Source organism: Perca fluviatilis, chromosome 4 (genome assembly GCF_010015445.1).
Source record: "Perca fluviatilis chromosome 4, GENO_Pfluv_1.0, whole genome shotgun sequence".
Classification (NCBI taxonomy): Eukaryota; Metazoa; Chordata; class Actinopteri; order Perciformes; family Percidae; genus Perca; species Perca fluviatilis.
The window spans coordinates 14,012,201-14,039,036 of NC_053115.1; the positions used below are offsets into that span (position 1 = coordinate 14,012,201).

Sequence of the window (26,836 nt, forward strand, 5' to 3'; positions counted from 1 at the left end):
TTGTAAAACTTACCTGTCTCTTGAACCAAGTTTTGTGCTGACAGTGCAGCTGAATAATTTGTAACTCAGCCACAGTCTCTCTCTCCCACAGACACTCACAGAGAAATGAAGAGTCTTCTAAGTACTAAAAATAGATATTTTAATTGTAATGCATTATGCTTATTATAACCTGTCGCAGAGAATCAATACCTTTTGACTTTGTTGCTTTTGTCAGCGACAAAGCTATGTGCCCTTCTGTGTTGATTGGTCTGTGTCCTGGCACGCGCACACTGTCAAAGGGTGTAAGGCATCTGCAGGTATCGCCTTACAGTGAGTACATTTATATGCACACAAGAAACCAGGTGTCTCATGTATAAACGACAAGGTTGCGTACGCTGGTTTTGTGTTTTTAGCTGAGCTAGACCTGAGAATATCTGGTTAATACAGATCGGAGATGCTGTTTTGCTCTCATTGTACTCTTTGAAGTTAACTGGGAGTGATGTAATGTAGCGTTTTATGTGGAGTAAGCACTGCGCGGGGAAATTTAGCAAGCACGTCCTCTGCAGCGCTGCATTAGATTCAAACTCTCGCTCCATTGTCCGATATACTCGTTCTAAACACTTCTCTCTGGGCCAGTATGCCATCGTACAGCCTGGAACACTGCATTTACGACGTGGCTCATTTCCAATATCCTTGGAAAAACTTCAAAACTGTATTTCTTCTTTCTAAAGTACACAGTGCAGCTCGTGTTGGAGAACCTGACAGAGCTCCAGCTCAGCGGGTCTGTGAAGGGTGTGAGGCCGACCGGGAAGGCTTCAAACCCGGCAAGCAGCCGCCTGCTGTCACAGCAGATTGTGGAGCTCTTGAAGTCCGACACTGTCTTACCAAATTTGCAATTAGCCCTAAGTTTTCATAAAACAGCCCATATGTGAGCTCTACATAGTTGATTTCTCGCATAAAAAGTCTCAGAAGTGAATTTAGTGATGTAATATCGGAGATCTGCGTGACCTAGATTCAGAAGACTAAGCTGACCTCAGGTCAGTGGTGTAGCCTATGCAAATGTTGGGGCGTGACAAAGACTAGGAAAGAGAAGTTGATGTCAACTTTTAGCTTTGTTGAGATTCACCCGTTTTCAGCAGCAGTTTCAAATGGTGAGATTTGCAGAGGAAAGAGGTGTCAATGGGATTTTGAGGTTCTATTCATGTCCTATTTACCCACCAAACTGTCGTTTTTCAACTATGAAAGCAGTCAACCTAGGGAAACACTGGAAGTGATGGCCAACAAGACGTTTTGAAGTCTGGTTCTGCCTCATCTGGAAAGAAACTCAGTGAAATGTGTCGTTAAGGTGATGGAATCCTCGACACAATGACTAAGGGCGCTGACACACCAGGCCGATTATCGGCCGTGGGACAGTCTGGCGAGGTCAGTGACTCAAATCTGTTCGGTGTGTCCTGTGCCGTCGTCCGTATGGGGCGCTGTCGGCGTTCATTTTGGCCGACCTGACATGTTCGGTCGGCGGCAGGGCAGTCGGGACTCACCCGGAAATGGCGAACAGGATGAGGTGACTAGAGTCAAAATCTGACGAAAATCTTTTAAACTGACCTTTTGTTGAGCTGAAATGAAGACAGATTCAGCAACTGCATGGCCTATTTCTCGCTTAAAGGGGTGATAGAATGCAAAACCGATTTTACCTTGTCATAGTTGAATAACGACAGTTCGGTGGGACATACATAGAAGCTCAAAGTCCCATTGACACCCCTTTACTATGAAAATCTCATATTTTGAAACTGCCACTGAAAACGGGCGAATCTCAACAAAGCTAGTTGCTTACGTAAGCATCTCAAAAACCGGAAACTTTGTCACGCCCATGGGAGTATTAAGAGAACGGTCACGCCCCAACATTTACATAGGCTACACAACTGACCTGAGATCAGGTAGTCTTCTGAATCTAGGTCGGGCAGACCTCTGCTATTCCATTACAAAATTCACTTCTGAAACTTTTTTATGCGAGAAATCAACTATGTAAAACTCAAATATGTGACGTTTTACAAAAATGGATGGCTAATTGCATATTTTGTCCGACTGTGGGTTGGAATTAAGCGGCCGGTGCTGCCTGGGTTGTTGCCTCGCCGCCCGGCCTGCCTTCCTTCACAGACCCCGGCCTGCTGTGAGGTACTTGGAGCTCCGTCACGACTGGCAGCCCACAGCACTCCATACCCACGCAGAGTCACCGGTAACACCGCTAATGGACTACTAAACGCCGCTACTCTGACAGAGCTCCAGGGCCTGCAGCTCCCCTCACAGGTTCCAGTTAATCTTTTAATGTGTGTAATAATAATGTGTTCAGTTATTTAAACAAACGATTGGGGAAATAAACGCCGCTTGTCCGCGAGTCTCATTGATAGAGCCTGCGTCTGGATGGAGCTCTATCAATGAGAGCTAGCTAGCCTCCTCTTAGAAGTCCTCTGAAATTCACAAATATTCATTAACTTGAAATCGGACACAGTTGTTAGCTTTATAAGACATTTAGTTAGACGTGGCGTGACAATTCAAACTGTAAATATACTTGAATTACACCGAAAAGGAAGCTAACTATCCGTGATTTGTAGCTAGAATTGAAGGGACAGTCACAGTTAATGAAACACTTAGCTAGTCTTCACAAATATTAACTTGAAATAGGACACCGTTGTTAGGTTTATAAGACATATAGTTAGATTTTGTATAAGTGGCGTGACATGTGTGTAACGTGGTAAGAGATTGCTGATGTAACAAGCTCGCTGACCGCGCTCTCACTCTCACACAACGGGCCATTTAGCTAGCAGGAAGAGGGGAGTTGAAGGCCCTGGAGCTCTGTCAGGGCAGCGGTGTTGGTAGTCCCTGCTGTGGGCTGCCAGCCGTGACCGAGCTCCAAGTACCTCATAGCAGGCCGGGGTCTGTGAAGGAAGGCAGGCTGGGCGGCGAGGCAGCACCAGCGGCTGAACTCCGACACACAGTCTTACCAAATTTGCAATTAGCCATACATTTTCGTAAAACGGCCCATATTTGAGCTTTATATAGTTGATTTCTCGCTTAAAGTCTCAGAAGTGAATTTAATAACGAAATAGCCCGACAAACAACATATAACTTTGCAGTGTCTGAAATATGAGGCCTGCTGCCAAGTCTCCCATGTGTTTCTACGTAGTTTGCTCAAACCAATCAGCGCGTAGCTCATTCTGAATATTCATTAGCATACCATATTTCGAAGAAAAGCTCTTGTTCCAAATAGAGCCATATTCACAGGGTAGTTAAGGGCCTAATAAAATAGCATTCGGGCAATTTTCAGCCCAACTAATGTTACATACCCCATTAGGAGACCTTAAGGAACAGTGTAAAAATACCCTATATAATCATTCTATCACCCCTTTTAAAATGTTTTCAGAAACATGTTTCAGTGAACTATTTTAGTACAATATGAGATCGTATTCTGAACGGCCGCCATGACAGTCTGGCTTTGAATTTCCGGAGAAAACAAACCCATGTGACGCGTTCGTCCAATCAGCTGCCGGTTTTAATTTCTTGGGCAACATTACAGATTAGCGCCGCCTGCTGTTATAGAGATGTATTACGTCTCGTCTCCTCTCGTCTTTTTGGTCTGTTCTGTGGCAGTTTTTTGGACCTCGGGGACGCGACTGATCATATCGACGGGGTTTTCTGTCAACGGTCGGCCGTCGGCTATATGTGTCCCGGCCTTAAAGGTTTTTGCTACATTCTGTGAGCCGTTGAAGTTGCTCTTCCTGAAATTTGGGAAGATGTGGAAGTCACTGTGGTGAAGTACAAACACCTGTCAAGGGTTGACTAAGAAAAGAGGAACTGGTAACATTGGCCTGTTCAAATGGAATCTTGTTCTTGTGTTATAGGGTTTGGATAGGCCTGTCACAATATGAAATAAATTAATTAATCGCATGATAAATAAAAATGAGCTCGATAATTTTTTTAAATGGAAATTGTCGCGGCCGGAAAAAAATCCATTTTATTTATTGTTTTTGATTGTGTTTGGTTTTTATTCCAGTGCATTTTTTGTTAATGGAGACTGAGAGTCAATTTTATTTGTTTTTGGTTGTTTTGTTCATTTATTGTGGATATTTTAAAATGTCTTCCAGTTCCACTGTTAAATATTCTTTAGAAATAAAAGTTTATTGATCTTTGAAAAGGTGTACCTTCATTATTATGCCATTATCATTATATTGATGAAAATGGTCTCAGAACGACAATATTATCGTTAATCGCAATAATTTCTGCGACAATTTATTGTCCAGCAAAATTTTAATCGTGACAGGCCTAGGTTTGGATTTCTAAAATTTCCTCTTGGACTACTGTAGAACAGAAAAATCCCGACTTGGTCTTTCTATTGACACCCACCATCCCACACATCATAAATCTTTCTGAATCTAGCATGGACACTATCAGCATGTTTAATTAAATATTAACACAGAGAGGAAGAGCCAGGCCCATGCTTCAATCATGAGATGGTGAGAAAAAGGAAGGAAAAGGAAGGAGGGAGGGAGAGAGGAAGGAAGAGGTTCTCTGGTGGCCTTTTTTGTTATTTTTCTACTCCTTTTGTCTAACTGTACCCTAATAAGAGTGGCTTATCTTGCTAATTGGAAGAGTACCTACTCATTATTTCACTAAACCACTGATACTGCTTAATTCATTTATAATCATTTTCCCTGTTGTGGAAAATTATATTTTGCCTCAGTAATGTGGTCTCTTTGACTTTACTGGTCATCTCCACTATTCTCGTAGTTACACTCAAATGTTCACAGTGAGAAAATGTTCTTAAATCAGTATTTTATTACATAATGCCCTTAACTCATTTCATGTCTTGTTCCATCAGATGTAAAAGCTGGCGGGGGTGTATAAAAATTGACAATATTGGCAATAATAGTAGCAGTTTATATCTTACAAATGCTGTCCTTACGTTTCACTATTAAGGAATGTGTGTGTGTGTGTGTGTGTGTGTGTGTGTGTGTGTGTGTGTGTGTGTGTGTGTGTGTGTGTGTGTGTGTGTGTGTGTGTGTGTGTGTGTGTGTGTGTGTGTGTGTGTGTGTGTGTGTGTGTGTGTGAGAGAATTATAGAGGAATGTGTACGGTATTTGATTTTTGGGGGGAGCGGACTATTTATGTGGTCAGTAGTTACAGCCCTACAGACTAAGAAGCTAAGCCAAACAAGCCGGTTTATTGACTATAACTTAAAAGACATGTCTTTTTTTTCCCTTGTCCAGTAGAGTGCTTATCGGTAGTACCTACTCGACTGACTATAAGTCTGTGATCTTTGAAGGATCTGTATTGTTTGACGTTGTTATGGCAAAGCTATGACGGATCACTTAATGCCATAAGAGCTTATTTCTCCCATCAGATGTTTATGAAAATATTTGTTTGACATTTGTCCCAAACAGATTAGCTGAAGTAAAAGCTCCTTTGGTAAACATTTATCTTGGTGTTGTAAGCTCCTTTGACATAATATGATTTACAGGATTTATATCGTCAGTGATTGACTGCAGTATCCACCAACCCCCACGCATTGACCTTGTCTTTCTCTGTTGCCTCCCTTTCTGTTGGGGGAAGTTTATTTGAAAGGATGTGGTATTGTAGTTGTGATAGATGGACTCAGAACTTATTAACCAATTGTATCTGTGATACGGAGTAATTTCCAAGCTGATGCAGCACTCTGTCATACTGAAACAGCACTTATTTATGAATGGTTGTGGATACTTCCTTAATGGGCTCTCAAGAGACATAACTTTCTTTTCATATTATTATGGATGCTGGACTCATTCTCCACCAACTTTTCTTTGTGTATATTTTGTTCTGCTTCGGTCTTATGATCAGTAGCATATTGTCAGTAAAGTCATGTACCAGTGTGTCAACTCTGTCACTTCACATACATTCATTTTTTTTTTAATTCTTTTTGTGACTGATCTCATCTCCTAAAAAGGAAGTAAAGTGGTTGAATAGTGCTGAATGGTGTTAACGGTAAAGGGAAGTGAATGTTTTTCTGTTTTCCAGAGTTCATTCATTCAATGTGCTACACATGTACTCTGTTGCTCTTGTATGAATATTAGCCAAAAGATGTAAAAACACAAATTTGAAGCCAAATTTGGTTTCGGTGCATAGAAGAGCAAGCAAGTCCTCACTTTTCAGAAGCTATAATTAGCAAAATGTTGATGTTTTACTTAATCAATTCAAATTTAAATAAATTGATTATTAGGGCCTGAGCACCGACAACGTCAGTTGACAAAGGCCCTATTGCAATTGCTCATGATTATTATTATTCTTCTGGGCTTTAAACACATGTTTGAGGGGTTAAGCGTCATTTATGGTTCTGCTGTTGAGCAAACGATGTTTGTTGTGGATATCATAGCAACGTGATCCGGTTTTCCTTGTTGAATGATGAATAGATTACCGCTGCCTGCTGGTATGGACAGTTATTTCCTCTCACGCAGGCGCAGAATGTACATGGTACTTGGCAGTCTGCTGTAGTCCCTGCAGTGTGTTCTAGTGCTAATTGTTGGCCAAGACGAGGGCCGACGTGAGGCGACGCCACAGTTGGTCGTCGTCGCCACTAGTCTCCGGCTGTCGTCTTGGTGTGTCATCGCCTTTTAGACGTGCACACGCATCCGAACCGGCGAAAATTGTAATATTTTATGAGTCCTGTGCTTGGGTGTAAAAAAAATTGCTCAAGAGCGCCCCCTTTTCATACAGCCTCTGCAGTGTGCGTCACCTAGATGTATGAAGTTTGGCAGACATGCGTATCATGGCAAGACAAAAAGCCTATTGGAGCCATACCCTAAACCCAACCGGAAGTCTGCAATTTTAATTGAACATGCATTTTGCATGCAAAATTTGCAGGTGTTGTACTTTAAAAAACTCCTCCTACAGATTTAAGGTGATTGACTTCAAAATTGGTCAGCACAGTCTAAAGACCTTGCCAAAGCTAAATTTCGAAGCTTTTACGGTTATGTCCAACTTTGTGGGCGTGGCATGGCGTTGAATTTTCATGTTTCGCCATGAAACAGGAAGCTGGTGTAGCTTGACTTTACATTGTCCAATCTGTCTGAAACTTAACATGCTGGATAAAAGTCCCGGCCTGGAGACATCTACATGGCCATATTCAGTCATGGTCATACCGCCACCTGTTGGCAACAGGAATTTATGTGGCAAACATCATCCGATTTACATAACATTTTCATTGTGTGGTCCACATATGATTTACAGCAACATGTAATTATTCTGTTCTCTAGCGCCACATAGTGGACAGAGGAACTGTTACAGGCAACCGGCATCCCGCCAGTACCTCCGACGAGCTGGGAGGGGCGACGGCCCCTTCATCCCTGCTTGCAGCTTAAATTTTAATTGTCATTGATTCATTTCATGTTGATCACCTAATTGATTTAGTTGGCCGTTTGTTTTAACAGTGGTGTATTTAGATTCTAACATCGTGGAAAAGACGATGGGACACATTTTAACATACGGAATAGGGAAATAATCTTACTCGTTTTCTTGCCAAGTGTTACATGAGAAGATCAGTATCACTCTCCAGGGTTTTCCCTAGCTTTTCAAAGTGCATGTGACATCATGTGATCATTTGCATATTAGTGAGGTCATCACACCCATTATTTTGCATCCTGCTTAGTAGTTATCGGTTGCAGTCACAGACTGTAAAAATAAGTCTGTGGTTGCAACGAGGGAGAGATCACTAAAGCAAAACTTGGAGGAGCAGCTTGTCACTAAAATGAGAATAGCTGGTCCACCTTAAAAGTCAGCCCACCTTAAGTTAGTGAGCTTGTGCTGAAGTTGTCGCTAGCTCCGTGGCTGCTAACCCCTTAATAAAAAAAAAAAACTTAAGCGCTGGGCCTAAGCCGTGTGACAGGAAAAACCCTGCTCTCACATCTGTATGGTAAATGTTTAGCTGAGCCAGCTAGTCAGCTTAGCATAAAGACTGGACGCAGAATGAAACAGGCAGCCCGTGAAAATGTAACCGAATCAACATCTCTAGCTCACTAATTAACACGTTATATGTCTTTTGTTTAATCAATTTGTAGTTTTATGGGGGTTTATGTGCCAGAATGTCAGGGCGGAGGCCAATAACTTCCTGAAGTCTTCACTGGTTGCCTGGCAACTGGTCTGTATTGTGCTTCTCTAGTTCATGTAGTCTGTCTAAAACATACGCTGTTTATTTCCTCACGTCACACAAGACTTATGATCGGGCCAAATCACCGGCTCAGTGTGAACCCCCTGTCATTTGAACTCTGATAACACACCCGTCTGTTTGTATTATGCAGCCAAGCCAAGTGTCATCTGTTGCATCAGGCCCAGTGAGGAATTTTACAACACGAAGCATAAGGTGTCAGAAGGGAGGAGTTAGTGAAGCCACCTCAAAGGGACAGATAGAGATATAGGGTGTCAAATAGGGCTGAACAATTTTTGAAAAATAATCTAATTATGATTTTTCCCAAATATTGCGATTGTGATTTAATATGCAATTCTTTTTTAAGCTCTTTGTCTTCTGTATTATTCAACAAAGACAAACAATAAATCATTGTATAGTATGAACAACACAAGATTAGATAGATTAAACAAACTGGTGTGTATGTATGTGATGATGAAATTAGGTGATCCATGAATTTATATGAATATTTTATTTAACTACAATCACAGTAGTATATTGAGCACTAGGTAATCGCGTTTTAACATATCGCGATATTATTGCAAATGCAATTAATTGTTGACAAAATTATATAATTAAGCTATATATTCAACAACAAAACGGATGCGTGAGATAAAGCTGTTTTCACACATACAGGTAATTCACTTCTCGTTCCTCGCCTAAACATTCAAATCATTTTGACTTTAGTCGCACAACATTGCCCCTATTTTCACCTGTTGCTGACTAATGTACATTAACATCCCACGGTCTCTTGAATGTAGCATACCTGTAGCAAGCTCCCTTGTAGTAACTAGCGGTAAAAAAACGAGCGCCGTGCTACAAAGCGGCTATTGCTTGTTGTTTAAGCCGCTACAGACCTCTGTCACAGCTCGGTCATATCAGCGGCATTTAGTAGATGTGTTGAGCCGCGAGGGAGTTCCTCGACACCGGCTCCGGTGCTCTGTCCGGTCAGCTGTAGCTGGTGGTTCAGTTATCTGAGAATAGGTGACTGTCAGCCGGGTACAGAGCACCACGAGCTGCCGGTCATTTTGACGGAGTTTACGGTTAAGTAAGTAATGAAACGACTAGTTAAGAAAATAACTAATGTTAGTCCCTGTCGCTGCCATGTTGTTTGTGTATCTCTATGGCAAACGCGCGGGGGGAGGGCTGAGCCCGTTCGGAACTACGGGAGCCCAGAGGGAAGCGTTGGCGAATGCTGGAGAAAACCGATTTTTCATTTAAACAAATCAACGTTAACTACACATTCGAGTTAATCGATGAAATTGATTTATCGCCCAGCTCTAGCAGGAAGTGAAACAGCGAGAACATCCAGTCAATTTACCGAAATACACCTTACACTGTATATGTCTCTTCTACAACATCACGGACCACAAGAGATTAATCTTGGAGGTGGAAAAACATAATGGACATCACTGAACAAAACCATGGCACAGCCGGCCAACAGCGCAGACCTGGTGGAAAATCTGGGTGAGCATAATCTTATGAATTGTTTGAAAGGAGTGTGCAACAGGTTGACCAAAAATGTTATGTTATGATAATACAATTTAGTTTTTAGTTTAGCGGATAGGCTGCTGAGCCAGGCTGTGCTGCTGTACAACCAGACACTCTGAATCACTGAAGTAAAAAATGGAGAAAGTAAAGGCGCTGCTGTATCTTTTTACAAATAATAATTAAGTCTGTACACCTACGAATTCCCAACACTCTACTCCCTCCCCTTTCCATGCAGGTCTTCCAGTCTGTATTAGGAAGTGAGACAACTGTTTTTGTGTATCGTGCAGATGTTGTACTCTCTCTCTTCCCCTTCCCTTGTCCTTTGTCAGCCACTAGGGCTGTGACGGTGCAGCGGTGAAGAAGCAACGCAATCACTGCAATATGGACGTTAACCGCAACCCCCTGTTACGAGGGTAGCGTAAGTTAGAGCGAGAATGTATTGAGTGAGTGACGTCAGGGCCTGTGTGTTCGCAAGGAGAGCGAGCGGTGAGAGTAGCATGTGTGCGGCTGTGAGGAAAAGTGACAAAAAGATAGCAAAGACAATGTAAAGTGAGTTAAAAGTGAACAATAAAACAAGCTTCTCAAGACATGGTGGCTTAATATGTTGTCAATACTGCCCGTAAAGTGAAGGGTGTTACCCCCCCAAAAAACATTGGCTTAAACCTTACAACATATGTTGCGGTGATGATGGCATCGCGGTAGTGTCACCGCCGGTATTACGGTTATCGTCACAACCCTATGAATGTGTATTGTCTACTAGGACAATTACTAGAACTGGTGTAGCTTTATTCTTACTGGTGATATCTTCAAAACATGGAGCAGTCCTTTAGACAATGAAGAATTTTGTCCTTCAAAGGTGTGTTCAAACTGAATGTGTGGGTTGCCAAGAAGAAAAGGACGAAAAAGTGGGATGAGGACCATAAAGGCATAACTTTCTAAAGTTCAAGACCGTTAAAGCACAGAGTGTTTGAAGGAGGAAAGCCACTGTTTTTAAAGGAATACAAAGACTATCAACTGAAATAAAGTGTGGAGTGTGGATCGGGAAATGCCTGTGTGTGGAACACTAGACAGACGCGGACCCTCAATAGAATATGCATAGAACCGCGTGTGCGCTGAAGCAGAAAGTATGTTGGAGGCTTTACTAGGAACGTGTTCACCAACTGTGTGTGGATCATATGTTTATCTGTTAGCTAAGACTGACTAATCAGTTATCAGGAACTCTGTTTATTGTCTTACAGTCTCGTAGTGAAGTCATATAACCGTTCATACAGCACAGATTTTTCAATAAAGTTGAAACCTTTTCAACTTGTGTGGATGCAGCATCACCTACTTTGTGCTGCCCTGTATGAATTCAGGCCTATTTTTGTACACTTGTCTTTGCATTGTCTTTATATTTATGCCATTGCACTTACATAAAATAGTTCCCTTTTGTAGCCACATAAAAAATTGAAGTTGTTTATATGCATTACATACACTCAATACATGATTAATACCAGTGTACACATGCATACACACGGATATCTGTTGGTCTCGTGGCCTAGCAGATGTCTTTAATCAGATCATGTCCTACTAACATACAAACATGTTTGCTGCTTCACCGAGCGCACAATGTACAAATCACATACATGAAGAGACACCTCTTATAATATTGTTAAACCCTTTTGTCAGGTTAAGCGTCTTTTCTGATTGAGCCAAGCTTAACCTGTCACCCCTCAATAATCTTGCCTCCACAGAATTTCACTGCCCCATCACTCTCAGTACAATATTTCTTTCTGGTTTCACCATATCAACCCTGGACTTTTCTTGGCTGATGAGTGGCAGGTGGAGGATTGGTGGTCCTTCAGCTTACCCCCCTCCCACCTCCCACAGTCATGCCTCGGGTTCAGGAGCTTTTGTGATTGCTAGAGGAAGTGTATTGTGTGCCCATCTGCCCCCCCTCATCTCCCTCTTTCTCCAAAAGCTTCAGTGTTTACCATCAAAGGGCCAGCAGCAGATGTGGGTCTATGCAGTCACACAAGCCCCATCAGAAGTTATGGGGGTGTGTTCTCGGGGGGGGGGGGGTCTTCTTGTGCGCGTATACGATTGCGCATGTGTTAAGAAGACGGTGTGAAGTCTTTGTTTATGGAGGGAAGTCTGCTATATTTAGATGTGGTAATATTAGTTTTGGTGCATGATTCTTGTTTCCAGTGCATGCATATATCTATCTTATAGTTCCTCTTGGCCATCAGAGCAGTTACATCAGGGTAACAATTCAGAAAAATCTCAAAACTTCTTTGTGCATAACTGAGCAAACTAAACACTTTATTTAAAGATTATTTTTTTGGGCATTTTCAGGCCTTTATTTCCACAGGACAGATGAAGACATAAAAGGGGAGAGAGAGGGGGAATGACATTAGTGTTTAATTTTGTCACCTATTTTTTATTTAGTCTTAGTCTTCTGCAAAATGTCCTTTTTAGTTTTAGTCATATTTAGTCATTCACATATATTTTTCTCTTAGTCAAGTTTTAGTCGACTAAAAGTCGCGTCATGTTAGTCTAGTTTTAGTCAAAAGACAACTCAAGGTATCTTAGTCAAGTCAAAACTAGTCTTTTTTTAAATAACAAATTATTTCTGAGATTATTTCTGATAACCATTTCAGTCAAATAGTTATATAAAAATAAATTATATAAAGTTATATAAATATCGAGCCTCTTCCTTATTTCACCAGTAAATTCCTGTTAAACGACAAAAACAACCACTGAATGGGAAAATGGAATTTTACAGTAATATTGAACGCAACACGAGCCTGGCGAGGCAAGTTTGAAGTGAACGCAACATATGTGTTGTTTTTCAGACACCGGCAGCTGCAGACTGTCGTACGTCCCCCTGTTGTTATCCTCTACAGTGAAATACAGACAAACTTTTACACAGTTTAGCTGTCAGCATTTTAACCTGCTGCCAAGTGTAGTGTTAACTTACAATTATCATGTCTTCGAATCGATATCTCGATACATCACGATGCATCAAATACATGTTTCTATTAAAGCCATGTAGGATATTTAATTTTATAGCTTTTCAAGCTTCAAAAACTAAACATTCTGAAGTGCTCTAATACTAAACAAATTGGATACATAAAACTACAGCACTGAGCACATGGCACTTCCTGAATGTGCAAAACATAACAGAATATGTAAACAGAAATGTTGTTAGGCCTACATTAAATTGTAAACAGAAATAATCGATTATGAGCCTGCCGATTATCGATGCAGCATCGTCCATGTCCACGATTCGATGCATGCACACTTCTACTACCAACTGAGCTAACCCGGCCACCAACCTAAACATTTGTACATTACTTACTATTATTTATTAGTTAGTGATGTCACTTGAAACAGTGTTGCAGTTGATGCAAAGACCTAAAGGCTATTAGCTAGCAACAATTTGATGGCAAATTTGAATCAGACGATTCTTATTCTAAGTGTGTTTGTTTGTAGCCTTAAATTCATGAGTCAAAGAAACCCAATGTGCAGTAAGACATTTGACAAGTCCTTCTCATCCTTCCACACACACAGATGTTTAAGAGCGTTGATCTGGCCTCTTGCCCCAACATAGACCCGATGTGGTGTTGTTGACTTAGTTGTGATTCCAGATGCAGTCAGGCAGGCAATATCTTTGGGCTAGTAGTACTTAGCAAATGCTGAGCCTATGATGGTAAGCTAAGTAGAGATAGGGGAGATAACAGAACTTTGAACAGAGAAAGGATTTTACAATAAAAACAGGGCTTTGAAGATTCATTTTTTGGATGCATCAGAGTTTTTATGTCCAGAATCTTACTGCGTACATGCAGATGAACAGTGCCAGTACCCAGAGGTCCCCGTTTACCCGCCGGTAAAACTCCGCTGGATGACTCACGTCAGCTGGTTGGAAATCTGCGACTTTTCCTCCTTAGCGTTCCCAACGCTCTTTTAGTTGCGTCATCCTCCCTAGCTCCGCCCTCTTGTCCAAATGCAGTCACGGCCAAAATGCAAACTGCTGGCTTCAAAACAGCAGTCCGCAAACCAATGGGTGACGTTATGTCTATGCTGTCAGTGCTGTTGGTGTTTTCAAACTCATCTTTCAGACGAAGATAGCATGATTTGAAGTGGAGGACTATTTATAAATGAGCCTGATAACCACCAACTCTCTAAAGATGCTAATAATTTCATTGTAACTGCATGTGGCTATTATGGCTGATCTTTGTGAATTGGACTGTTTTTGCAACAAAGCTCATTTAAGCAGCCAGTTTTGTGCCTTATGTATGCATATTGCCTAATTAAATGGCTTTGAGAAGCCACAAAGCAGCACAATCTTTTTTTCCTGTCAGTTTTGGCAGTCAAACTATTTTGTTCAATTTCTGTGACATAATCCTTGATTATGCGGCACTTTTTCTTAAAAAATGCGATGGAATATGCGGGATATTTATGCAATTTTATGTGATGAAATTGCGGGAACTTGCAAAAAATGCGGGAACTTGCAAAAACTGTGGTTTGATTAAAAAGTGATTCGCCCAACACACTGCTTTTTTTAAACTTAATTTCCAAAAATAGTTTACAGATATTCAGTCATTGCAAATAGTAAAAAAATAAGATACAACAATATATACAAATAATATAATATTAAAGTAAAAATAAAAGTAATAGTCTAAACAGAGAGAAATAAAAGATACAAAAGAGACAGACTTTCAAAAATCGTTAATAATATAGACAGCAAGAGCACTTTCAGATAATATCAGATATTAAGATAGCTTTCTTATTGGATACCAACTTAAGAGACTCAAAGTACATGTCAAATTCAACCTCCAACAGCCTGCTTTTTGATGATGTTCACGCAGAGCCATATCACTCTGATCCATGTGTTCACGTCGCATAATTACGTCACTTCATAACGTTCCCATGGCAACAGGGGAAAATGGCTGCTCTTGTGTGAAGTAAACGCAACATTTTTTCAACTTTCTGCTAAGATATGTGACTTTTTTGCAACGAAAATGTGGGGATTATGAAATCATGCAAGCACCGCATATTTTGCGCGGAAATCGGCAATTTATGCGGCGAAAGTGCGGCATATTTGAAAAAATGCGCCCCCCGCATGAATATGCGGACTTTTGCAGATTATGCATTGAATTATGCGATCGCATAATCGCGTTTTTCTGGATGGACTGTACATTGTTATGGCACAGATGCTGTGGCCACACCAACAGTTAACTGGAGAGATACCAGATCTGTCATCAAGCTGTTTGTGCCGCAGCACAGTATGACTATTTGAGAATTTTTAATATATTATGCAGAACATGCTGTTGTTCATTCCTGCAGTTTAAACTTTTATAAATCTATTTACTGTATTTTCCGCACTATAAGGCGCACTTAAAAGCCTTTAATTTTCTCAAAAACGACAGTGCGCCTTATAATCTGGAGCGCTATATATATATATATATATATATATATATATATATATATATATATATATATATATATATATATATTATATCTCTTTTTAAAGCATTAAATATTCGAAATATACAGCCATGCGACACACCAATTGAAAGCTTAGCCTCTAATGAGTAATTTAAGCCCACATACAAAGCATACGATGATTTATAGCAGTTACACAACTGTTACAAAGTAAACAATTTACAATAAAACAATTCAGCCATAATCTGCGCAGCTGTCGAGAGTGCATCCATACCTGATTTCGTTGTCCTTTCAGCAACAAAGTGGTATTTTGGCCAAAACTTGATTTTCATAAATCCACAAAAGTCCAAGGAAATGTAATATCCAAGCTTTATATTCCAAAACGATCTGTTCGCCTCACAATGTTGAAGTTTCTGGCCGAATCACAACGGAAAAACGCGTTTTCCATTTCCGCACTTGTCATCGCCGCTAGCTTCTCTGCCCAGCTTGCTACATGATCGATGTGGGCGTCATCGTATTCCCTAGCTTCTAAGCTTTCGATTGGTAGCTCATATTAGCCAATCCGTTCAGGTTTGCCTCTGATATGGCCAATGGAAGCGGACAAGCCGATGACAACATGTCAGGGACCACGTTGAGACGATCGCCATTTCTCGGACCACTTAGATTTAAATGCTATAAGGAGGGAGTGAACGGAGTTGTCAGAACGCTTCATAAAGTTTGACTTTATCTGACGGTTTTGTTGACATTCCCTTTAGCACAGCTCCATCTAGTGGATGCATAACGCAACCCCAGTCAAACGTTTGACTGCAGTATCTTCTATTCTATGCGCCTTATAATCCGGTGCGCCCTATATATGAAAAAAGTTCTAAAATAGGCCATTCATTGAAGGTGTGCCTTATAATCCGGTGCGCCTCATAGTGCGGAAAATACGGTATATCATTCATATCTGTAGCAGAAGAAGATATACCTCCCAGTAGTAAAATAATATTGTCTGCCTATAAACGGATTATCAAATTTACCACATGATTTTGTGGCTCACTTTCACTGTCAAAATCTTTTGTAAATGATCTATTTTTACTGTTTAAAATGTACACAACATTTTTGACACTTAGGTCAATACATTATAGAGGGTTAAAGTATCATAGGATCACAGTGCATCAATTCTGTCCATTGCCTAATGTTTTGTGTCCAAAGGGTCATTTGTCTTTTTGGGTGTTTCTTCACTCTGCTGTGACGCAGAAAATAAGATCCACCCTTGTTTGTTCTATCTCAAAGGGTGGTTGAACTGTGCAGTGTGTTGACTATTGAGATAAAGCAGAGAATAGTACACCACTACGCCATACCAACTCTTCTTGGTAACAAAGACGGTCACTTTTTATTGGTCAGTCACTCACTGCACAATAGGGGCGGGAATCACCAGGGGCCCCACGATACAATATTATTGCGATATTAAACATATTGCGATACTCTGCTATATTGCAATGTATTACCTTTGTTCCAACTTCAAATTATGTCCCCAAAGGAAAACTTTGTCAACATCAGTTTTATCTAAAAAATAAATGTCTCTGCACCACCTAGTGGACTGAAAAAGCAATTGATTTTATTATTCTAGTACCAAGAAGTTTTCATGTGCAATTTATAGAATAAAACACAGTCTTTGCTGTCTCTTTCCTCTCACTTTTCTCTCACACAGCTGTGTTTAATCATCATTGAATCTGCCCTCTGAATTACGCTACCCCATGGAAGTATTAAGCACGCCCCTCGTAGTAACGTCCACAAAAGATTACCAGTAACCAGTCCGTCTGTTTAGGCAGTAGCACGTGTGTTGCGTATGGTCACGTGACTATCAGAAGTGTAGAGGGGTTCAGAGCATGCAGACTGAGATTGCACAAAGTATATTTTGTAACTTAATCATAATTTAACTTAACTTAATTTATTATATAACCATCACATTCAAGATGTGTGTAATCTTGAATGTGATGGTTATATAATAACTAGTGATTAAGTTACAAAATCGTTTATAAGGGCATATAAAATTTATTAATTTAATAAGAATTTGTATTATTTCATTTTCTAAATTATGTTATTTTAAAAAGTATTGCACATTTTAGTTTATGTATTACTTCTTATGGATGTCGTTTAACTTTAAAAGTAAAAAAAAATACACATTTAAAAATGTTAGTAGCTGATTTTCTGCATTTTCCTTGATAATCAAGTAAACTCACAATACCATTATATTGTAATTGCAGCATTGTAAATCGCAATATGACTTTTTCTCCAAATCGTGTATGACCGCCCCTAGGGTTTGGCACGCAAGGGAACTGTTGATTAATTACAAAGTTTAATCCTAGTGGGAAATACAGTTGTACTTCTGCTGTTACGTGAACAGGGGTGCAGCAAAGAGACGGAGCGAGACGACGTCGCCTCGGTAGCTTGTTCAGGTAATAGGCAGTCAAGGCAATGCCGATAAAGCGGTCGAAAACTCCACCCAGGCAACGCTCGCTGCAGTTGTAGGCTAGCTCGTGTCCTCTCACTGTGCCTTAAAAATCAGAAAGCATGTTTTATCACTAAAAGTTATATTAAAGAAGTATTGCTTCCACCAATAAGAAGGTAGCTGAGAAGTCTACTACTGATCTGCAGCTTTACAGTAACCAGGTTACCACAGTGCATGTAAACGCATTGTCGGATTTCCTATGTAACCTGTTTTTTTCTGATTAATCTGGTTTCTTATGTGCATTGTTAACATACTTTTGTGTGCCAGTCCTGACAGCATACTTTGAATACTCTGGCTCTCCCAGCACTCATTGCCTGCTGTAACGATGCCCAGTGTTGTGTTGTGACCGTGAGTAGATATGGAATGTAATACAGCACACCATAGACAGATGATGACTCATTGTCAAAGCTACAAGGCTGAATTCTTCCAAGGATGTTTTACGGTTTTACTTGTGTTGTTGTATATCGTACTGTATAAATAAAGCTGAGCAAACCCTAGTGCTTAATTAACATTAAATTGTCACTTCTACTTCACAATGTATACTTTGAGCGGCTGTACTACTGAAGAGTTGTACAAATCTGTGTAAATTTCTTCATACTTTAAATATTGAATTATTTGTGTTTTGATATCTTCTTTAGCAAAGGAAAACTAAAGTGTGGCCTCTGCTTTCCAAGTAAATAACACCAAAAAAGGATGGACTTCATAGAAAATTGCATGCAAAATGAATATGCATTAGGCCTATACGCCTGTAACAATTATTATTTAATTGTCTAATAGCAGTTTTTTTTAAGTAATCACAGTTTCTTTGTTTAATTGCTAACATTTGCTAAGGGCGTATGACTGTTGATGGTAATTGTTGATTTTGTTTCGATAAGCCAAATTGTATTTATATAAGTGATTATTGGGCGGACCGTTGAGCTATGCTAGCAAGAGGCACCTGTCACTTGTTGCCATATCAACTCCAAACATCCTGGGCTGTAGTGAGTCAAGCCAGAGATATTGAACACTTGTGTTTCTGGCCCAAAATCTGCCCGACAAAGCCACTGATTTTATGTTCATTTAAGGAAAAAAATACTTTATTTTATGATAATAAAGAGCCTTGGTTTACTTTATAAGCCTTGGTCACATAACCGTGATATAACTAAAAGATGTATCCTGGAATTCATTCAAAACTTGAATTTGTTTGAAAAAGTAATACATAAATAAATAAATAAATAAATATTTTTAAATTTGACTGAAAGAGACAATTATATCGTTAATCGTAATTATTTCTGAGACAATTTATTGTACAGCAAAATTTGGAGTTGTTACAGCTCTACCTATACCTTCATGTTTGTTTCTAAATTCAAATTCTCATTACAGTCTGTTTTTAAGGTGTAGCTGTGTAATCAATATGGTCTCTTTGACAAGATGGTTATCTTATATTTACTTTTTGAGACCGGCTGAAGCTCGTAGTTCAGAAGTCCAGACCTATATTTAACTGTTTTATTACTGTAAAGGAGACGGCTAGTTTCCTGTAATGATCACTGTGGCATTTGCTGTTATTTACAACTGACAAGGTCATAATACATGACCCTGTCCAAAGTAAGTTCTTCTGTTTACTAAATGGGGAGACCCAATTTTAAAAACTCATACTTACCGACTGCTTTATTTAACTTACATGAGCATTATTGGGGTCCCTAGTTTTGTTATGTAAATTTTCAAAGATATGTCAAGGCTGTCCTATTTCTAGAAGTGAAGGCTTGTTGTAATGATTTGTGACTTAATCCTGTTGAGACACATTTATTATTTACCCCTCACACAGTAACGGCTGGTTTTATGCATTGCATTTCTTCAGTTATGAGCGGTGTATGGCATGTAGGGCTTTGACTCCGAACTTCGTTATTCGAATATAATTCGAATATTAAAAAAAATAATGATATTCGAACGAATATTAGCCAGCCCTTAATATTCGAACCTGTTATGGGCATTATTTTTTGTAAATGCGTTTGCTTGTAAACGTTGTTTTCAGTTCAGATTCCAACGCTTTTTCACACATTTCAAAATGTAACTACACGTCGCGGCGGAGCACGTCTCTCGGCCGTGGTTCGGTAGCGGTGAATTCCCCCCTAATTCTCAAAAAAGAAGGCAGGCTGGCCCAGGGCCAGGCCAGCTCAGCGGCGTCTTTCTCCCGTCGCGTTCCGCTGTCTCTCCTATCTACACCGGCGCCGCACCCTGTCCCTTCTCCCCTTTCTACCTGCCTGCTCAGTGCTGCTGCACATGAGGAGAGAGCACAGAGGGGAGGGCGGGGCTGCTCCTCAGTCACTCAACAGAAGAGAAAGTTGACTGTTTCGGCGGCTACAGGAGAGAAATACATTGCGTGCTCGCTGGACAATACTGGCGACTCTTTTTTTATTTTACAGAAAGTCGCCAGATTTGTCGCTAGTCGCTTTTGTGAAAAAGTCGCTAAGTTGGCAACACCGCCCACACACACTGGCTCGACGCACACACCAGCACACGAGTATAAACATCAGACCACTTACGTAGGCTACGGTGAAAGCTCCGAACTTCCTATCGAAAGCACACTGTTTGTGTTTAATCCAGGGTCTGACTTAATTTTTTTTTTTTAGACTGAAGGCATTTAATGGTCAAAATATTATTAATAAATATTCGAATATATTCGAATATTAATATAAAAACGAACTTCGAATATGATTTTTGGGCAAAAGTCAAAGCCCTAATGGCATGAGATGTCTTCTTATTCTGTTTTGAATTAAAAGGGAAAAACTGTTAAATTACTTTTTTGAAGGCAGCTTTCTAACAAAAATTGCAGCTCAAAGTGCTTCACCAACAAAACATAATGGAAAAGAAGAAATTTGAAATAAAATGTACTTAAACCTCTTACTTAGAATTGTATTTAATTAATTTAATAGCACATGAAAGAACATTAACATTAACATTAGCAAAGCAATATAAATAACAAAGGGAGACCAAAATCCTAAAAGGCTTATCAAGGGTCTCCCCACATTGTTGATGGAAAAACAAATAAAGTAAACTTGACTAAAAACAATTTCAATAAAACTAATTACTTTCAAAACATAATCATTATTCTGTAACATAAAGTCACAGAGATAAGAAAAGAAAAATGTATCTAAATAAAAAAAATATAAGAAACTCGTAAATCCAAAATAAAATAAAGACTAAACCTTACCTCTAGTGTATGCCAGTTCTGGGATTATCAAAGGTGTTTTTTAATCAATGACAGGGACTGACCTGGGCGCAGATCAAAGTTGTTCAGCATTATGGGTCCTAAATATTTTACACAAAATTGACTGAGGCGGGTTTTAACAAAGGGAATGTGAAGGTTGCTTGACTGTCTGACTGGCTAGTCTGGTAAGAATGAAAATCTGAATTTACCAGACAATATATTTTCAGAAAATGTAGCCAAGCTTATGAAAATTAACTTGTTTTCCCCTAAAATGATATTTAACAGAAATAATAATTTTTAATTAATGTCCTCAAATGACCAAGCCTTTTGTTATTTGCCTGCTCTCCACCATGGTGATGAACAGAATAACATTGGGTTCCATGGGGAAAAAAAAAACAATATACCCACAAAGAATTGTGAGAAGTGCACTACTGAATTTAATTACACCTGGCCATAAGGCCTGAGTCATGCCAGGTACCACGAGGCCAGGGCGTGTTTCTGAAATATTTCTCTGCAACTGGCCCTCTAGTTTGACTTCCTGGTGTAGGGTGTCGAGTAAGAGTAACATTTTACTGTTGGCGATTTAATAATTAGGCAGCAATGGATTAGATAAATATAATTTAATTTGCAGTGCTTTTGTTGAATGGTGTATTGACCTAGTGACACACAAAGAGGGTGCCACATTCACAAAAGACCGAATTGGAAAAACTCTACAAACATATTTTCAACATTCTGCCAGCTGATGGCAGCACTGCACTTCTGTTAAGTGCTCTAGTGCATTATTAATCTAACCATGAGACGGATGATTACCTGGGGTCCAGTTCTTTCACATTGCCCAGTAATCATTATGTGAAGGAAATGGGCAATTAAACAGTAGTGGTAACTTGTTGTATATTTTATAATTTAACTATTATGTTTGTATTTGATGTCACTCAGCCTCACCCTCCTTGTCTCTGTCCTTCTGTCCAGATGCTGCAGGATTGTGCCAAGGCCCGTAGGGAGGTGGAGCTTCACTGGAGGGCGTCACCTTGTGCTAACATTGTGTGCATCATTGATGTCTATGAGAACCTCTATCAGGGCAGGAAGTGCCTGCTTATTGTCATGGAGTGGTGAGAGCACATTTACAGAGTCGCACACTAAAATACCTACAGTGTTACGGCGCTGGTTTACAAGTGAGCTACCACCGCAGTAACGGCAGCTTGTTTACATCCAACTTCAACCCGGATTAATCTTTATGATTTGAATGGACCATTATATTATATATTCCAACAAAGTGCAATGCTTTGCCAGAACCACAGGGCATTATTTTGATCTAAATGTTTCATTCAGTACAGATTTAGGTTGCTTTGCAAAAATGCACATTCAACTAAATATTCTGGGTATTGGTGTAATTTCCATCTATAATTGCCGTTGGCCGTATCCAGACTTGGGAAGGCAGGTATGAGAAAGCCTCCATTACCCTGAGCAAAAGTGAAGTGAAAAGCATCTTGCCTTGTCAGTTGTTCTAAGCACAGTTCAGCCAGGTAAATTATTGTAAACCTGTGGTGTATGACCTTAGTTGAAAATGACCCATTTCTTCTAAATGAGCCTAGAATCTTTTCCTTGCCTTTGTATTTCCGTCTTGCAGCACTTTAAACCACCAAACCCTATCAACTTGTCACACGTGCACTCATTAGGTCTGTGGTTACTCCACGGTGCGGCGGTCGTGGACCTGTCTGCCTACACACTCACATGCAAAAATGCTGCAGCTGATGACTAATTTCCTTGAGAAAATGCCAATAAAGAAAAGTAGTTCTTCTGATGAAACTAAAACATTTCCTTGAATATAACACACAAGAGAAGTCGGTTTGTCTTCTGACAATGCAGAAATCTAGTCGGTATGATGACCTATTTTGCTGTTTAAGTAGTCTCTCATGTTGTGTAAAGGTCACCATGTCACTATGTCAAGTCACTTTGATCATTTAAGAAATTCAGTGATGGTCCTTCATTAAGATAAATATGGGCATTTTATTTAATTGTCAATCCCATATGCACCATCCTTGAAGACTTAAATACTCAACAGCACACCAAATTTGCAGCAGGAAATAGTCCCCAACAAGAAAAATACACTATTTGCTCTAGTCTGAGCTATGTTTGCTAAAAACTACATTGCCCAGCTGTTTTAGGAAACTATTCAGGCTTTTTTTTTTTTTTAAATGACAGTATATTTTTTTGACCGGTTTTTAAAGATGCATGTCTTTAGTAGGCTTGGGGCTGAGAGCCACAGACAGGCAGCGGAATTCAAGTATTGAGAGACGTAGTTTTGAATGTTTTGAAAATGATTATATGATCAATCATCAACCTTTTAATTTAAATTCATCTGAAAAGATTAGAGACTAGAGGTAAATCAGTCACACCACAAACAAAGGCCAAGTTGTCTGTCCTTTTTAGGAAGAAGTTGGCCCTTTTTGGGTCTTGCTAGCTGGTGTGTCTAAAAGTTGGAGGAGCTGCTAGACAAGATGCATCTGTCACAGGGAGATGACTCCCTGTGACACCTTATTCCTTGGCATGTTGCCAAGGAATAAATGCGATGGAGAGATCTCTTTGCAGCCTTATGTCCCACAGGGGATGAAGAGGAGGAAGTAACGTTTAGTGTTAACGTCCGTGACATGTTTGAGCTGTTGCAGAGTTTACGTCTCAAACCTAATGCTATCGTCAGCTCGCTCACTGTAAATGCAAACTTCGGCTTCTGTCTCGGCTAATGTTACATTGACTTACATTGACAAAATTTGAAGTACATCGCCGGGGTATGCCACCAGTACCCTGATGTGCTGGGAGGGGCGAGGGCCCGTTCATCGCTGCTTGCAGCTTTAATTGTTTGTTAACGTTGTTAAGTGTTTGTCAGCTTGTTAACATTACCAGTTAGCAAACGTTAGCCTGTTTAATGTTAACAGTAACATTACAGGAGGAGGGTCTGGTAAAGCGAGACTACGTTACAGTTGACAGCACGGCCTCAGCGGAGCATGGGGGAAAACTGTGCCCGGTGTTGTCTAATTCAGAATAACTATCTTCGCTAGCAAGCTTACCAACTTGGGTTGAATTCCCTGAGGCAGGGTTTCCTGCAGCACTTTGCAGCTAAGGCGGCCGCCTTAGAAACCCCAGCCTGTCGCCTTAACTACGTCGTCAAAATCGACCCAATTTTCGGTTCCAAAAGCTTTTGAGCGTGTCTCTTATCTGTCCTCTGCATATTGACAGAGAGCGGAGCTCAGACGCACAGAGGTATGGGCAAACTACGTGGGCTCTGCAGTTTTGTTGAAGTCACAGAGAGTCACGGCAGTGCCGATGAAGTGGTTTCAAGTGTGGTTACAGTTTTTCAAAACTTCACGCAGACAGTGTTTGCTGCAATATGATATTAATGGAGAGGCGAAAGCGGTTGACGTTACACTTCCTCTGAGACAAGCAGGCACAACAGTGGTTTCTGTCCCCTGATGACTGACTGACAGGCTGAGGTTGTAAGGCAACTTTAGTTCTACAGCACCTTTCAGCAACAAGGCAAATCAGTTACATTCCTTTGCACTTAAGTTAGTTCTCCATTAGTTCAATCTTGACAACAGGGCAGTCACCAAGTTTATTGTTAAAGGTTTGTGTCATTATGCAGTTTGCACTAAAAAGTCTTCCTTTGCATTTTAGTTGGTTCAATATTAGTCTGTAAACAATGTAATTTGTTTATTTATATACAGTACAGGCCAAAAGTTTGGACACACCTTCTCATTCAATGCGTTTCCTTTTTATTTTCATGACTATTTACATTGTAGATTCTCACTGAAGGCATCAAAACTATGAATGAACACATATGGAATTATGAACTTAAAAAAAAAGTGTGAAATAACTGAAAACATGTCTTATATTTTAGATTCTTCAAAGTAGCCACCCTTTGCTTTTTTATTAATAAAGGAAAAATTCCACTAATTAACCCTGACAAAGCACACCTGTGAAGGTAAAACCATTTCAGGTGACTACCTCATGAAGCTCATTGAGAGAACACCAAGGGTTTGCAGAGTTATCAAAAAAGGTGGCAAAAAGGTTTCCCTTTGACTAGCGCACCTCTATCGAAAAGCACAACCAGTTTTATTAATGTTACTCTGAGTGAGCAGTGTTATATACACACACACACACACACACACACACACACTAACATATTTTCTGCGGGATATCCTGTCTGAGGTCAGGGGCTGGCTCTGTGTTTTCCTGGTGTTGATGTAATGCTTAAAAAATTGCAGCAATAAGTTATCCCACCACGGAGAGCCACTGTCACTCTGACAGTCAATTCCTCTGACAGTCTGATGTGCTGTGTGTGCGCAAACGCAAATGTTTCTGTTTTCAAGGAGGTTTAATAGTAACTGCACACACTGCTACACATAACTTTCAGTCACTTAACACTCGTTGTAGCGGAGCCTTTACAATTAATTAACCGTGGCGTTTTAAACCACGGTTAATAGTGAAATCGGTTAACCGCTGCACCCCTTTTGTCTTTTAATTAGAATGGTTGACACTAACATAAAATGTTGAAAATCTCCAACCATATCCTTTAACAGTAGTCTACTGTAAGGAGTCTGCATTACAAAATCCTGCAATAAATTCTACCAATATGACATTTATCATATTCAGTTTTGGTTGAGACTACCAGAGTGGTCAGAGATGTTGACTCAACTCTCGTTATTTTGGAGGCTGTATGGTGTTTTGCGGTTGAATTGTGTTACATGTGCTACCTCTGGGACTTTTAATGTTGCCATCTGCTGTTGCATTTCACCTGTCAGCACATAACCCTCTTTCACACATGCACTGCAACCCTGAACTTTTCTAGACGTTACCCAGAGGAACTGTATGTGAGAACGCAAATGGACTAATCAGTTGGACCGGACATTAAACAGACCCTTCCAGCTCCCTAGTACAAAATCTGTGTAATGTCCGATTGAGCCTATGTGTAAATAGAGCGGGTCATTGTCCGAAGTATTCACAGCGGGCGAGTTCATGACGGCAGGGCGGGACCAAGACCAGACCAAACAACTGAAACGTACAGTATACACAACTAGCTAATATTTATAGCTAATATTCGCTAAATCCCTAAATCCCTTTGGGTTAGGGGTGAAGAGATTTCTGGAGAGTTTTGGTACAGAGGCAGATTAAAAACACTAGCTAGCTAGCTTTGCTAGCGTCACTTACACTTAACTTTCTTTATGCTTCCTTACCTGTGCAGATATGTGGATTAGATGTTTTGTTAAAGTATTTAAAAAAATATAATAAATAAAATGTTATTACCGATGATTTGGCTGACGTCTCCCAGGCAGCCAGAGCTTCTTTTCCTGTCACCTACATTTACTAGTTGTTTTAAGGGGGGCAGGGAACGGGGGTTAACAATAACACATTTTAAAAGTCAAGTTTATTTCATGTTTCAGTCAAATGACGTCACTTCATTATGTCACTTCATTACGTTCCCATGGCAACAGGGGGAAAAGGCTGCTCTTGTCTGAAGTAAACGCAACATTTTTCAACTTTTTGCTAAGATATGTGACTTTTTTTGCAACGAAAATGCAAGGATTATGTAATCATGCAAGCCCTGCATATTTTGTGCGGAAATCGGCAATTTATGTGGCGAAAGTGCGGCGTATTTGAAAAAATGTGCCCCCCGCATAAATATGCGGACTTTGGCTGATTATGCATTGAATTATGCGATTGCATAATCATGTTTTTCTGGAGGGACTGTGTAATGCGTGTCATGTCCTACCTCCCGCATGCTCTACCCAGGCACCAGTCCTTGCCTAAACCAAACGTAGTATTTCCAGTAGGTAGTAACGCGTCTGACAGAGGCAGTCTCCTGTTGTGTGCTACATGTGTGAAAGGGCAATATGAGAAAATGGCTATACTGTATATGCCCAGTTATTAAACTTTAGTTAACATTACATATGAAAAGTGGTTCTGGCAATGACTATAACACATTGATGAATCCACAAGCTACCAGGTGCAAACTGTGCTGAAAGTGAGTTATTATTGTGCCATTTCATATCATTAGAGCA

At 40.1% G+C, this 26,836-nt stretch overlaps 1 protein-coding gene across 1 annotated transcript in view; it reads left to right on the forward strand.

The window, feature by feature from the left end:
* The window catches only part of mapkapk2a (MAPK activated protein kinase 2a), a 38,867-nt gene that overhangs the window by 5,845 nt on the left and 6,186 nt on the right, over nucleotides 1-26,836 (forward strand). The window contains exon 2 of the mRNA XM_039797311.1: nucleotides 21,753-21,892. Coding sequence (XP_039653245.1) covers nucleotides 21,753-21,892 — 140 coding nt within the window. The remainder of the gene's footprint in view (nucleotides 1-21,752; nucleotides 21,893-26,836) is intronic.